The sequence below is a fragment of the Antedon bifida genome, chromosome 5, assembly GCF_963402885.1.
Source record: "Antedon bifida chromosome 5, ecAntBifi1.1, whole genome shotgun sequence".
Taxonomy (NCBI): Eukaryota; Metazoa; Echinodermata; class Crinoidea; order Comatulida; family Antedonidae; genus Antedon; species Antedon bifida.
The window spans coordinates 10,118,525-10,133,567 of record NC_136230.1 but is presented as its reverse complement, the minus strand read 5'-3'; the positions used below and the strand labels follow the sequence as shown (position 1 = coordinate 10,133,567).

Sequence of the window (15,043 nt, the reverse complement as noted above, 5' to 3'; positions counted from 1 at the left end):
CCCTAAAACAAAAATCCACAAAATGTCTCCCTATCATTCCCAGATTTATAACGAAGAATCCTGTTCTCCGCCTTCTCGTGTTGAAAATCAGTACTGTATTCTATTCGACAAATTGGATTTTTTTTTTATTTGAGGAGAATCCGAAGAAACGCTTTCTAACACTTTGAACCGGAAGATCAATTTTGATTGCAATTTATTAAAGATAATTCTGATGATGGACGTGCCATTGCTTTCTGAGTTGATGGACTACGGTGATCAAGAAGGTACCGCAAGGGTTTTAGTAGTAATGCAACATGGAATTTGTATGAATTAATATATCCGGCTTAACGTGTTAATAGGAATTCGTTTTATGTTAAAAATAAGAGAATATTTATATTAAGTAGGAGTTTTCTATTGTTTTTTTAAAATGGAGTTCAATGTGGACAACCATCTTGGCTGATCACATGACGTTAATTGCGGCCAGCAATGCTTCATCATTTTACAATGAATGACTGTCAAATAGTAGTAGTAGTTTTCGTGTTTTTACTTTGAATTTCTTTTTATTGTTTATTGGAAAATATAACAATTTGCAACAACTGATAATAGCGATATTTTTAAGTTGTGCTACGGGACTTTTTCGTAATTTTATACGGTAGGAAATTCACAAAAATTAACTCTTATTTCCGATTCAATTTTTAAAAGGAAAATGCAATTTATATTTAAAATATTTACCAGTGATGGCGGCAGGTGGGGCTCTTAGTCGGTGAGCCTATTTTAAAGGTAGTGTAATTTCATTTTTAAAATTGAAAGATGGATTTGCACACAATATTTTATTTACATGTATTATATTTTAAAAAATGAAATACTGTCGCGTCCCCTAAAATCTGATTTAACAGTTTCAAATTACGCAAGAGTAATTGCATCCGGTTGGTGTCGCCCTTGGCAAGACCATCACCCGACCCCCTCCCCCAGCCAATTGATGCCGCTCACTTCGCTTTGCTGTAATGTTGTTTATAATGATTTTAAGTTTACAAAACAGTGACCTTTCTTCTAATTTTCTCAAATAGGATTATAAGCCGCTGCCTATGCTTATTATTAAAATAAAATAAAGCAAGGCAATCTAACCACCTTTATTAAATGAAAATGATTTGTGATTTGAAGTGTATTCAAGCAGTGTATAATCACTGATCATTTTATAAACACTGTCGACATAGCCTCGTTTTATTTCACCCTCTTGCTATAGAAATGTTATCTATTACTACATTATATATAGATAAAACTATACAGTTGGCGGTAATAACCTATCACATATTATTGACTGATATTACGTGTGTATAAATATGTAGCAAATGAGCGTATACGTTGATTAAGATCGCATATAAATCAAAAGTCAGCCCTAACTATTTAATATCGGTTTCTTTCACGGCAAATGAGAGTAGACTCGGACTATATTTAACCGAAGTATACTGCTGGATTTCAAGTAGGCAGGCCTACACAGCAACTGTATGATGTGGGGCGCTATTATAAAGATGTATTGTCCCCTGAAAAAAATTATTTTTATTAATTTTTGTCGTTGAATATGCCATTTTAATGTCACATGGCCTAATAGTTATCCACTTTGAACAAAAATTGAATAGAAACAACAATTATTTACCTGAAAAAACTGCCAGCCAATGGGTTTTTGGTTGAATTTGAAAATTTTATTTTTTTTTTACGGAAGGGATTAGGCCTAACTTTATTAAAAATACAAAATAACCTATTCAAATTCTGATTTAATTAATCTTCATTGTTCATGTTTTTGATGGACAATAAATCTTTAAATACTAATTTTTTTTTTTTTTTTTGGTGAAGTAAACTGTGAGAGTAGAATGTACCGTCCTATGTCTTGATGATTATCCTCACGTACGAAAGCGGAAGGTTTTAATACTATAATATATTTATGTTTATGTAATTTTAGAGTAAATATGGTTTTATTTTCTCGACCTATGGAATATAAGCCTGGTTTTGATTTGTAGATTGGCCCCTCGGGTGTAAATGGTCAGAATCTTAATAAGTATCGACGACGTACGATAACGAATTATTGACTTGTTTGGAAGAGCCCTACATTTTAAAGTCTAGATACTAGTAGGCATAGCAAAAGCTTTTATGATGAGTCATCAAGATAAAGCAGAAATTATGTTGCAGCGTTGTACGAAAAGATTTTATGGTTTTTATGACGAATATCATTGACTAGAACTAGGTTCGCAATGATCAATCACTTTGAACTCGATACATCAGATCATATTGTACATTAATGCATGCAAGTCAATATATGACATTTCCGCATATTTTATCATTTATTGGTATAATTTAAGTGTTATGGGACTACATTAAAATGTATTTTTTGATATCGCAACAGTCACATTATATATTTGAGCTAATATAGACACAATCTCGTTACTAGATGTACTAAATCGTAACTGTTTTCAATGATTTCACTTCCGATCTTACATTATAAATACAATTATCCAAGTTAGGAAGTACGGTAAGCATTACGAGTTCAATCAGTTTTTTAGAGAGCTTGCGTAATCTGATCGATCGGGAAACGGTAAGCCAAGAAATATCCGTTCCCGTTCTGTGTACACGGTTAGAAAACGTAGGTTTCGTATTCTCAGTGCGAGAACCGGGAACATTAACAAAATTGGCTATTTTTTACGCTTTTATTTTTTGACATAACTAGTTACCAAGGTGCTATGAGATGGTGATAACACAATATCGCTGTTGTTGGTTGACGATGACTTCCTGTTGTAACCATTGAGTTCCAATGCTTTGTTGACATGATGTATTTCTTGTCGGAGACATTTCTTTTCGCTGATGGTGTGCGCTCTTTTGATAAGAGTTTTACAAACTGATTTCTTCGTTGACGGATGGTGGAAAGATCGCTTATGTAAATATCTGTCCGTGTGGGTGGGTTTGCGATATACTTTGTGGGACAGAGTGCCCTCTCGGGTTCCTTTGTGACAAATACGTCAAGAAATGGTAAACTGTGGTCGTTTTCCTCTTCCATGGTGAATGCAATGTTTCGATGTTGAGAGTTGAGGAGGCGCCTGAGTCCGGGATGACCAAGACACAACTGGTGCTGACCGGGGTTCAATTAGACTGGTCCCTGGTTAGCGACGAAGGCGTATCCCCTTACTTCGGTTTGGTTTTTTTTTGGTATGGTTGGAATTCTCTTTTTTTCGTATTAGTTTATGTACAGCGCTTAAAGGTTTCACAATATTAAGCGCTATATAAATCCAAGATATTATTATATTATTATTATAACGAAAATATAAGTAATAATCATTTACCCCAAGTGCACCCCATATTGGTACAGCAATATATCCTTGAATATATCCAAGACAAATACATGCTATACCAAAAGCAAGCGATAAAACCGATAAACTAATTTAGATATAGCCAGTCACTAGTGCAGCTGTAGTGTTTAAACTTGGAACTTGTCCTGGCTGTTGATAGTAAATTACTGGTCCAGCCTCTGGGGCAACTTGCAGTGGCACACTGTAGTTGTCGTCATTATACACTATATTTGCTAATAAAATCTAAAAAAGAAAACAATCTGCATTAAGCAATACCGGTTCTAGGACACCTACCCCCTAGACAGTTACCCCCCGGATGTTTACCACCCGGACAACTACCCCCTTAGGACAACTACCCCCCGGACAACTACTCCCCGGACAACTACCCCCTTAGGACTACTACCCCCTTAGGATAACAACCCCCCGGACAACTACCCCCCGGACAACTACCCCCTTAGGACAACTACCCCCTTAGGATAACTACCCCCCGGTCAACTACCTATTATACACTGTTGCAGAGTCAGGTTGTTCCTAGGGGGTAATTGTCCGGGGGGTAATTGTCCGGGGGGTAGTTGTCCTAAGGGGGTTGTTGTCCTAAGGGGGTAGTTGTCCGGGGGGTATTTGTCCGGGGGGTAGTTGTCCTAAAGGGGTAGTTGTCCTAAGGGGGTAGTTGTCCAGGTGGTGGTTGTCCGGGGGGTAGTTTTCCGGGGGGTAAATGTCCAGGGGGTGAATATCCGGATACGAGCAATACCAGATACAAACAGTGTTCAACACAAATGCAACAAAATGACCGCTCTTACAGAGGTTCTAGGACACCTACCCCCTAGACAGTTACCCCCCCGGATGTTTATCACCCGGACAACTACCCCCTTAGGACAACTACCCCCCGGACAACTACTCCCCGGACAACTACCCCCTTAGGACAACTACCCCCTTAGGATAACAACCCCCCGGACAACTACCCCCCGGACAACTACCCCCTTAGGACAACTACCCCCTTAGGATAACTACCCTCCGGTCAACTACCTATTATACACTGTTGCAGAGTCAGGTTGTTCCTAGGGGGTAATTGTCCGGGGGGTAATTGTCCAGGGGGTAGTTGTTATTTTACACGTTATTATCAGTTGTTTGTGTGTAAATAACAGATATAATATATAATGCTTGATGACATATACGACTGTATCGTCGCTGTTGCTGTTATTGTGTTATTGTCATAATACACAGTAGTATAATACTATGGCTCGTAATTGATTAAATTATTCATTGATTCTTAATTATTTATTTGCTTTATTAAAGTGCAATGTACTTAATTTTAATTACGGTGGCGATGGGCGGTTCATTTCAACTTTAGGAATTAATATTACAGCCATTCTTTTCTTGTTTATTGTGTTAAACAATGTAGTCAGCAGACTTAGTAATGCTTGTTTTCAGTACGGACTCGGGATTCAGCGAAGTATCCTGTATAATTTCATTTATTCTTCCTGTTTATCTTCTTTCCTGATGTGAAGTTCTACTATTAACATAAAACAAGAAATAAAAATATAGGCCTAACATGAAATAGAGATGAATACAATTCTAAAAATAGGTTCTCGGACTTCTTGGGGAATACATTAAAGTCATTATTAGTAAGTGCATGCTTAAAATCAGAGCCATTATATTAGTTATTAAACATAGTACCCGCGCCCTCTATATACAGCAGTTGTTCACTCTGTCCTGTGAGGCTTCTGTAATTTTATCGGAAGGCCTCTAGCGATGATTCTCACAAAACTAGCCTAGCGATGAAGTTCTGTGATTAAGATTAATTAATTTAAAATTACTAAGAATAAAAAAAACATCGTTTTTTGTGCATTTTCTGTTTCCAGAGCGATATAGGCGGCCCGTGAGTATGTTGGATGGAGTATTAAAACAATTTTGAGTAAATGTAAGGGGTGGGTACGAAACTGCATTAGCGCCGAGTATGCTATAGTTTTATATTCAGATATTAAATCATGTACGTTAAACTATATGGACATTATAGTTATTATGCCTACAGCAGTAATGGAGACATTATTCCACCCATATGAGAACCATTCCAATTTCATATACATTTGAGACCAACACGATAACTGTTTATGTTTTTTAAAAGGAGAAATACTTTATACATACCGGCGCTAGGCATATTCTATCTCCACAAAACTTGTTTACACTTTTACAGTTGTTTTGCTATTTTGTGCACAGTTTCCAGTATATAATACATAGTACTAAATAAATTATTATGGATATAAGTAAGCATCACGGCGCTAGTTTCGCACCTGTCTTTTATTTCGACTCAAAATGTGTTAAGTCCTTAGAATTAGACCTACCTATCCTAAGAGGGATAATATTTAGATTATTGAGGTACACAGTATAAACCTACACGATGATTTATCGATTTTTAATCTTGAAAGTTAAGGAAAACCGTCCTATCGAAATAAGATAGGTGCGAAAGGGAACAAGATTTACTATATATATATAGGGCCTTATGAGTTTTATTTATAAAGGTAAAGGTTTTTTGTTTTGAAAAGCAAATCAATCTCTTATTGGCTTAAATGGTGGCTCTGAAAAGAGCCTTTTGGTTTGAGAAATCTTTTTAGTGTACTGCTTATCCACCGAATCCGTAAAGAGTTCGGCCTTGTCTCTTCAGGGCGTAGACGACATCCATGGCGGTGACTGTCTTTCTTTTGGCATGCTCGGTGTATGTTACAGCATCACGGATGACATTTTCAAGGAATACCTTTAGTACACCGCGTGTCTCTTCGTAAATGAGACCAGATATACGCTTGACACCACCACGGCGAGCAAGACGACGGATAGCTGGTTTCGTGATACCCTGGATGTTATCACGCAACACCTTGCGATGACGCTTAGCGCCTCCTTTTCCTAGTCCTTTTCCTCCTTTTACCTCTTCCAGACATTTTACTTGGTACTTTTTGTGAGAAAAATCGATCGAAAAATACCGAAATTTCAAAAAAGCTGAAGGATTTATTACGCTTTATGCGGACATGAATCTAGAATTAGGCCTACAGTAACAACATTGACATAACTCACTGTGACCTATTTTGGATTGCTTATTGTGAATCGGAATAGAATTGCGCTCAAAGTTTGAATATTAAGAAACTCATAGCAACAGTCTGATTCTGTTTTTTGGGTTGAATATGCCATTTTAATAACTCACATAATAATTTTAATTTAATTTAAGCAAAATGGGCCTATTGAGTCAAATTGTCTGTTTCATTTTTCCATGGTCAGACAATGGTTTTTGGTTAAATTAACCGTTAATTGTTGTCATTTTTTCTACGGAAGTGAATAACTCATTAAAACTGCAAAATGACCTTTCAAAGTCTTCATTTGTCATGTTTTTGGTGAAAATACATCTTTAAATCACTTTCTGTGTGCATATTCTAATTTTCTGTGATCTACTGTTAATGTTATGTATAATTATTTAATAGATAAATAAAATGACTCTAGTTAAACTTTCAACATTTTATTGAGTGTCAAGTCCAACAAGAAGATTATTTAATATTATTACAGTTTAAGATATATTGTCCCTCTCAAAAAATAATTATATATATATTTACCTGAAAAATTAAAATGTTTACCTTAATAATTTAAAGCAAAAAATAGCCATTGGAAGTCAATGGGTTTCCGGTTGAATTTAATCGTTTATTTAATTCATTTATTTTATATATGAACAATTATATTTATAATATTATTATATTGATGATGTGATATGTTACAATGGTACTGATATGACATCGTCATGTTCATATATGGGCACATCAGATTTTGTTGTCACATAAAGTTTGATAGTGTAGACAAGGCTTAAGAACTACTAAAATAAAGGAAAATACTGTGAAATGGAGAAAACGTATAGAGTAGTGTTTTGAAGTGTGATATCTTTTTTATTTTTCTGTACTGTGATTTTAAGCAGATAAAGGTCCTCATAGCATACTATGTTGTGAAGAAGTTTGCATGTTTTAAGTAGAAATGTTGTCAAACTGTGATGGCGTTCACGCTATGAAAAAAAATTATTATTATTATTATTAAAATTAGTGTGATTTTGTAATAGTAAAATTAGGTATAGTTTTTTAGATAGCAGCTAATTATTTATAACAAAAGTGTCTGTTAATTGTTTTCATCATATTAATTCTTTTTTTACTTTTGCATATGTATATTTATTAGTGATTTGGTTTTGTAGATTAAGAGTAATCATGTACTGTATAATTAAATTACATGTTGTACTTGTTATATTTGAAGAAGGGGAGGGAGGGGAATGAATGGGTTTTATTATTTTTTATTTATTTTTATTTTATTAATTTTAGCAATTAAAACAATACATAGACTTTGAGTGTGCCAAGGAGTGGCAAAAGAGGTCGAAGGACCACTGTCGCCATAAGGCGTGCCACACCAGCACTCAAAGCATACATTAAAACATAAAACAATGTAAATAAGTAATATAAATACTATGATTATATACATTAAAGAGGCATAATGTTTTTAAAGTGGTTCATTAACATGTTTTTAAATTGTACCCAACTTCCGCAAACAAAGGCGTCTGTAATATTGACCGGTAGTGTATTCCACAGACGAATAAATCTGGTTGGGATACAATACTTTCCACTATCAGTTTTGGATGCAAGATGTTTAAAAGTCAGAACATCCAAATGCCTACAATTGATAATCAACATATTTAAAATAAAACTATTCTGTAATTTATATAATATATTTGTAACAAAAATAACGGTAAAATAATCTCGATTTGATTCGGCTGTCATCAAATTCAATCTAGTTAATTGGTCAGAATATGGCTGATCTAAGATTCGTTGATGAAGGATAAATCGACTTGCCCTTCTTTGAATTTTCTCTATCTTATTAATATGACATTGACGATAAGGATACCAAACAGGGGAGCAATATTGAATATGGGGAAGAACAAGACATTTATAAAGTTTAAGTAAAACAGATGTAGAACAACCTGTGGCAATTGACCGTATAAAACCTAACATCCTATTGCATTTCAAAGTTACATTATCTACCTGATGTGCCCATGACAAATTATGAGATATTACCACACCAAGTAACGTAATGTCATTAACGTTCATGAGTTCATGTCCATTTAGAATGTAAGATGGAACAACGGGATCTCGTTTTCTGGACAATGACAGCACTTGACATTTATTAGGGTTAAGGGAAAGTGAATTAAGTGCTGACCACCAGGAGATCGTGTCAATGTCCTGTTGCAGAGATAAACTATCTTCCTCCGTCATTATACATTTAGCAATGCAAGTGTCGTCTGCATATTGATATGGTTTTGCATGTAGGTGCATATGTAGATCATTAACATATATATTAAATAACAGGGGTCCAAGCACAGACCCCTGAGGAACCCCTGATCTTACGCAACTCTTGCCGGACATCTTTCCATTAAAAACAACTTGTTGCTTACGTCCAGTTAAAAATGATTCCAACCAAGGCAACATGGAACCACCAATTCCATAGGTTCTTTTTAGTTTGGAAATCATTGTAGAGTGCGAAATTGAATCAAATGCACGACTATAGTCTAGTGCAACAATATCAATGCGTGGGACACCTTTGTCAAGTAAGGTTGTCCATGATGTTGTCGCCTCGGCTAGCAAGCTTGAACAAGATTTACCAGGAGTAAATCCATGCTGCGCATCATACAGAAGGCCGAACTCGTTTAGGTGGTTACGAAGTTCATCAGCAACTATGCTCTCCAATACTTTGCAAAATAGCGAAGTTAAGGCTACCGGTCTGTAGTTTTTCAATTCGCCTTTCTTGCCCTTTTTGTGAATGGGAGCAATATTTGCATCTTTCCAGGCCGAAGGTACTTCGCCACTAGACAAGCTATAATTGTATATGTCTGTCAGCAACGGTGACAGACTAGCAGCACATAGCTTCAGCATAGACGATGTCACACAGTCAGGACCAGGTGCTTTTCCATTTTTTAAGTTTCTCAATTTTTTATATACAGTGACAGGGTGAATATATATGTTTTCCAGAGTTGGAATATCCAGATTAGGAGAACTTATAGTATAATTTTCGTCACTTGGAGGCTCAGTAAAATATGATGAAAATAAGGAATTAAATGAATCTGCAATAATGATAGGATCGGAACATGCTATACCATTGACTTCAAAGATGGAACACTGAACTGACTGTCTTTTAGATTTTACATAAGACCAGAACTGCTTCGTGTTGTACGGCTTAGACATTAGGTCATTTAAAAATTGACTTTTACATCGACCTATATCATATTTTACTTTATTACGAATTTTCTTGTAACTATTCCAGTGTTCAACAGTCTGAAGACTTTGCACGTTTAAATAGTCGACGTTTTAATGTTACAAGACGCTTAATATCCGGAGAAATCCACGGTTTGGTTTTCTTTTTCTGTCTTCTGTTAGGGATTGCAGCATTGATACAGTCCATAAATAATGATTGGAACTTTTCCCATGTTTTGTTAACAGATTTGTCATCATAAATTGAGTCCCATGTGATTCTTCTGACACTATTGTTAAGTAATTCTATGTCAGTCTTATTATACAGGTATTTTGTCCTTATCGGAAGGGCCATGACCCTAGGCTCACCGCGAATCCAAAAGGAAATCATGCAGTGATCAGAGGTTGAGAATGGTTCCATAACACGTATGTCACACACTTGTTGATCACAGTTGGTAAATAGTAGGTCAATGAGAGTGCTATTTCGGTCTAAACTGGTTGCAATTCTCGTTGGCTCCTCAATCATCTGACGAAGGCCTAAAGCCGATTTTCCACTAGGCGAATTTGTTCGCGCGAATCGAAGGCGTTAGCTAATACGCATGCGTAGAGAAGGATTTGGAAGATGTAAACATGAATACGCATGCGTACAAGCTGGCGCTTTCGATTCGCGCGAACAAATTCGCCTAGTGGAAAATCGGCTTTAGGATGAAGTCCACTCGGAGACTTTATTAAGTAGCTGGTTAGCCGGATTACAACCAGCTTCCAACCAGTTGATATTAAAGTCCCCCATTAGGACAACTCCTTTGAACTGTTGGATGTTTAAGTTCAGCAGTACTTCTTCCAGATGAATGGCAGAATTGGCATCACCAGGTGGCCTGTAATATATACCACATAGCCACTTTCCGTCTTTTAAACTGATTCAGCCCAAACACATTCGATATCGGCCATAGAGGGATGTAAAATGCGTTTAGGGTCCAACTCTGGTTTTATTGCCAGTAAGACTCCACCACCACGGGTAGCACGATCCTTTCTAAAGATGACATGTTGAGATGAGATAGTGCCATCCAGGATTGTGCCGTCAAGCCAACTCTCTGTGACTCCAATCAGACTTAAGTCCATTTGATGAACCAGATTGTCAAAGCAGGAAAGTTTGTTCTTCAAACTGCGGGCATTCATACATACTCCAGTCAGACATGGATTGTTTCTGTGAACACTAGCATCCGATTGATTATCTTGGATAGAGTCCATAGTGGAGTTGAGTGAGAAGTCATCACTAAAAAAAGAGTCATTCAACCGCGGCAATGCACATACAAAACATGTCCAGGTGTAATTCCTACCTTTATAAAACCGTCTATAATTAACCTGAGAAATCGAGACACAACTAGCATGGAAAACCATTTGACAGTTGCAGCAAGTAACCTGCTGACGGTTCCGAAAAATGTTACTAGCGCAAGTACCACATATAATAGAGCCTGTCACACCAGACCTACCTACAATACTAGATTCAGAACGTTTTAGAGCATCAGTCGACCTAGAAGTGGAATCAGGCCCCGGGTTAGGGTGGATATCTACGCATAATGATAGAAGATCTATATTAAATGTGGACACTGAACTGGTATCATGGGCCACCCTGCTCTTTGAAAACTTCCTATGTTGTAGCATAGACCTACGATATACTGACTTGTACTTAGGTATCCCAATATAAACTCTACAATAAACTTTATTAATAAACTCTGTACCATTCTTTAAACAACTTGAATCAGGAACTACAAGACAATAACGGCAAAAAGCTAAACTAATCAAAACAATAAATATCTGTGAATAATAGACCATAATTTATGTTAAGAAATTAATAAATTCAGTCAATAAATTAGAAAGGCCTATGTCCTGTTTAACAATTCGATACAGTAAATGATTACCTAAAATTCAGATAAAATATATACATTTAATTATTATTATTAATATTATTTATTTATTTACAAGGATTAAGAAAACTATCTATGTACACAATTTAATTAAATTTTATTTTAAAGTTTATTATATTTACAATGTATTAAAATTAACCTGTATAAGGAAGAGTTTAAATAAGCCCTATTGAAGAACAGTATCTAGCAAATGGATTGGGGGCCTACTAATAGGATAATGTCCTGGCCAGACAGCTCACACAGTGCTGTGAACAATAGGGATTCCACACTACCAAAGGAGATACAGAGGCCTAGAAATATTCACAATAAATACAAAGTGTCAACACCATAAAAACTACAAACTTGCAAACAAGTATAATCAGAATAACCTACCTAACAATATAGTACAAAATAGTACCAATAATGTGTAAATTAACAGAAAATTACAGACCAAGACAATAAGAAACGGATGTGCACTGCATGACCTTATGACCCTTATTACATGTTACCGTATGTAGATTAAGTAACATTACCTATGTTTTTGTCTATTTTGTGCTTTCATTTATTATACATTTTTGTTGGACGCACCTTCAAAATGCGAAGTGTGCCACTGTTACAAAAGTGAAGTTCCGAAATAAATAATAGTTTGATCAAGACAAAAATAATTTTTCTGAAAAACTGTAATTTAAGCAAAATATTGAGTCAAATTGTCGGTTTCCCAAAATTTCCCTGGTTAGACAATGGTTTTTGGTTAAATTAACCGTTCATTTTGTCATCGTTTTTCCTACGGAAGTAATACTATTACAGTATAAGATATTTTGTCCCCCTCAAAAAATAATTATAAATAGGCCATTTTAATGTCACATAATAGTTATTCACATTGACCAAAAAAAAAAAATATTTACCTGAAAAATTTAAATTTTTGCCCTAATAATTTATAGCAAAAAATAGTCAAATTGACTGGAAGTCAATGGGTTTCCGGTTGAACTTAACCATTTATTTAATTCATCTTTTTATATATGAAAAATTATATATATTTATACTTATATGATTTATAGATATGTTTAAATATGGTAGTGACATGACATCGTCATGTTCATAATATGGGTACATTTTTTTGTCACATAAAGTTTGATAGTGTAGACAAGGACAAGAATTAGATGTAGATCAAGAAGCAAGGCAAATAAATCTCTTTTGTATATATGGTGGCTCTGAAAAGAGCCGTTTGGTTTGAAAATGGATTTAGTAGAAATTTACTTTTTGGCAGCCTTCTTCGGTGACTTTGATGCCTTTTTAGCTTTAGGCTTTTTAGGCTTCTTGGTCTTTGGCTTCTTAGGAGACTTGGTAGCCTTCTTTGGCTTGGATGCCTTCTCCGATTTCTTAGCCTTCTTTGGTGACTTGGATTTGGTAGCCTTCTTTGCAGCTGGTTTCTTGGCCTTCTTTGCTGCTGGTTTCTTGGCCTTCTTTGCAACGGTCTTTTCTTTGTCTGCAGCTGATTTCTTCTTTGCCTTTTCTTTCTTTGCCTTGGCAGCGGCGTCAGCCTTGGCTGCAGCCTGGTTCAGTTTAAATGAACCGCTGGCCCCAGTACCTTTTGGTTGAACAAGTTTGTTGCTTTCGACACCACGTTTCAAAGCCATACGGAGATGAGTTTTCATGTTGTTAGGATCAACTTTGTAGTTGGCTTGGATGTACTTGGCAATAGCTTGGCGAGATGAGCCATTTCTCTCCTTCAAAGCACCGATTGCTGCCGTAACCATGTCGATGTACGTTGGATGAGCAGCAGGCTTCTTTGCTACAGCCTTCTTTTTAGTTTTAGTTTGGTCAGCCATGATTGAGAATGTAAGAAACTTACGAATAACAAGTCGAGTAGAAAGTTAAGTGAAACAACACAACGACTTAACTCCACTTTTATTGACGTTATTGCGGACATGGACTAAAACGTCACTTATGTTTGCAGCTCTCAGCGCCTTTTTGTGTTCAATATAACTACAAGATATTTTTCTTAAATTGTGTTTTTTATTCACTTTAAATGCACATATAAATCACTATTTTTTATATCTTGAAGAAAATTTGTTAGTATAGTATCTCAAAATACATTGTTATTCTATAAGAAATTTTAATTTCATTTAGATTAATCGGTTTCAATAAATAGATATAAGCATTGAAACTTTTCAGTTCATGTTTTTAAAACATATTCTACTTACAAATTACTAAATTTTGAAAATAGTGTATCTATTTTTGATTGAAAACACATTTGATATGAAAACATTACAATATATAATTGAATTCAACCGAAATTAAATAAATTTAGATGAACTTTATGCTTTGTTTTAAGGCAATAATGTTGGTGACTTGAACAAACATGAGAATGAAATGTCAGGAAAACTTAATGATTGCTCTCACTGTTACAGACCACTCACACGTTTCTATAGCATTATCAAAGATAATAGTAACAATAATGTTGATAACTTATTGTGATGATGGTATTGTTTAATAATTCTGTTCTCTTTTTTTTTTGTATGTTTTCACTACTTTCTAAACTATTTTTCATTTGTATTATTTTCTGTAGTTGTTTTGCAATAACCAAAGAAGTAGGCCTACACATAATTGAATAAGTTGTGTGATGATGTATTGCAGCATGATTACAGTTAAAAAAAGACACAATATTATAATAAGTGGTGGTTGGGACGCAAAGCAAAATTGAGTCAAATTGTCGCTTTCATTTTTCACTGGTCAGACAATGGCTTTTGGTTAAATTAACCATTTATTTTGTCTACGGAAGTAAATAACTCATTAAAACTGCTAGATGGCCTTCAAAGTCTTCATTTGTCATGTTTTTGGGTGAAAATACATCTTTAAACTGCTTTCTGTGCATATTCTAATTTTCTTGTGATCTGCTGATAATGTTATGTATAATTATTTAATAGATAAATAAAATGACTCTAGTTATACTTTCAAAAAGTCCAACAAGAAGATTATAATTACTTAATATTATAAGATATGTTGTCCCCCTCAAAAAATAATTAATAGGGCATTTTAATGTCACATAATAGTTATTCACATTAACAAAAAATTATTATTTACCTGAAAAATTATAACTTCAAGCAAAAAATATTCAAATTGACTAGAAGTCAATGAGTTATTTGGTTGAATTTAACCGTTCATTTCATCGTTTTATGAAAAATTATATATACTGTATATTATAATTAGTGGTGGTGGTTATTGTGGTTGGGACGTGTGTATATAACAAATCATTATTTTTTGTTCGTTGTTATCTGACCTTTCTATTAACGATAAATAATGTTTAAAATAAATGTTTGACTTTTAGAACGTATGTGACTGTTATTTAAGAGAGAAACGTTTGACTTTTGTTCATTTCAAATTATTAATGTCAGAGGACGTACGTTATGTCTGAAGATTACTATAGCTTCAAGAGTCAGCAGTAGTCCCATATGATCTTAACTAAAATTGTATTCAATATAATAATATTTAGACAACATTAGATATTATATCGGTGATTCTGGCATGTTGATTGAACAACAGGAGAATCTTTGAAATCGGGATTGGT

General features: G+C 34.9%; 1 protein-coding gene, 1 long non-coding RNA gene and 1 pseudogene across 2 annotated transcripts in view; all 3 read right to left on the bottom strand.

Annotated features, from left to right (window-relative positions):
- Positions 1 to 10,272, bottom strand: part of LOC144842732 (uncharacterized) — a 173,360-nt gene extending 163,088 nt beyond the window's left edge. The window contains exon 1 of the long non-coding RNA XR_013612170.1: positions 10,103 to 10,272. This is a non-coding gene — a long non-coding RNA (uncharacterized LOC144842732). The remainder of the gene's footprint in view (positions 1 to 10,102) is intronic.
- Positions 5,932 to 6,247, bottom strand: LOC144842245 (histone H4-like; annotated as a pseudogene).
- A 2,383-nt stretch (positions 10,273 to 12,655) lies between the features above and the next one.
- LOC144843534 (late histone H1-like) lies at positions 12,656 to 13,304 on the bottom strand. The gene has a single exon (XM_078700336.1). It carries the CDS (start codon positions 13,302 to 13,304, stop codon positions 12,729 to 12,731), a length of 576 nt encoding a protein of 191 aa, XP_078556462.1. The 3' UTR covers positions 12,656 to 12,728.
- Between the last annotated feature and the right edge of the window lie 1,739 nt (positions 13,305 to 15,043).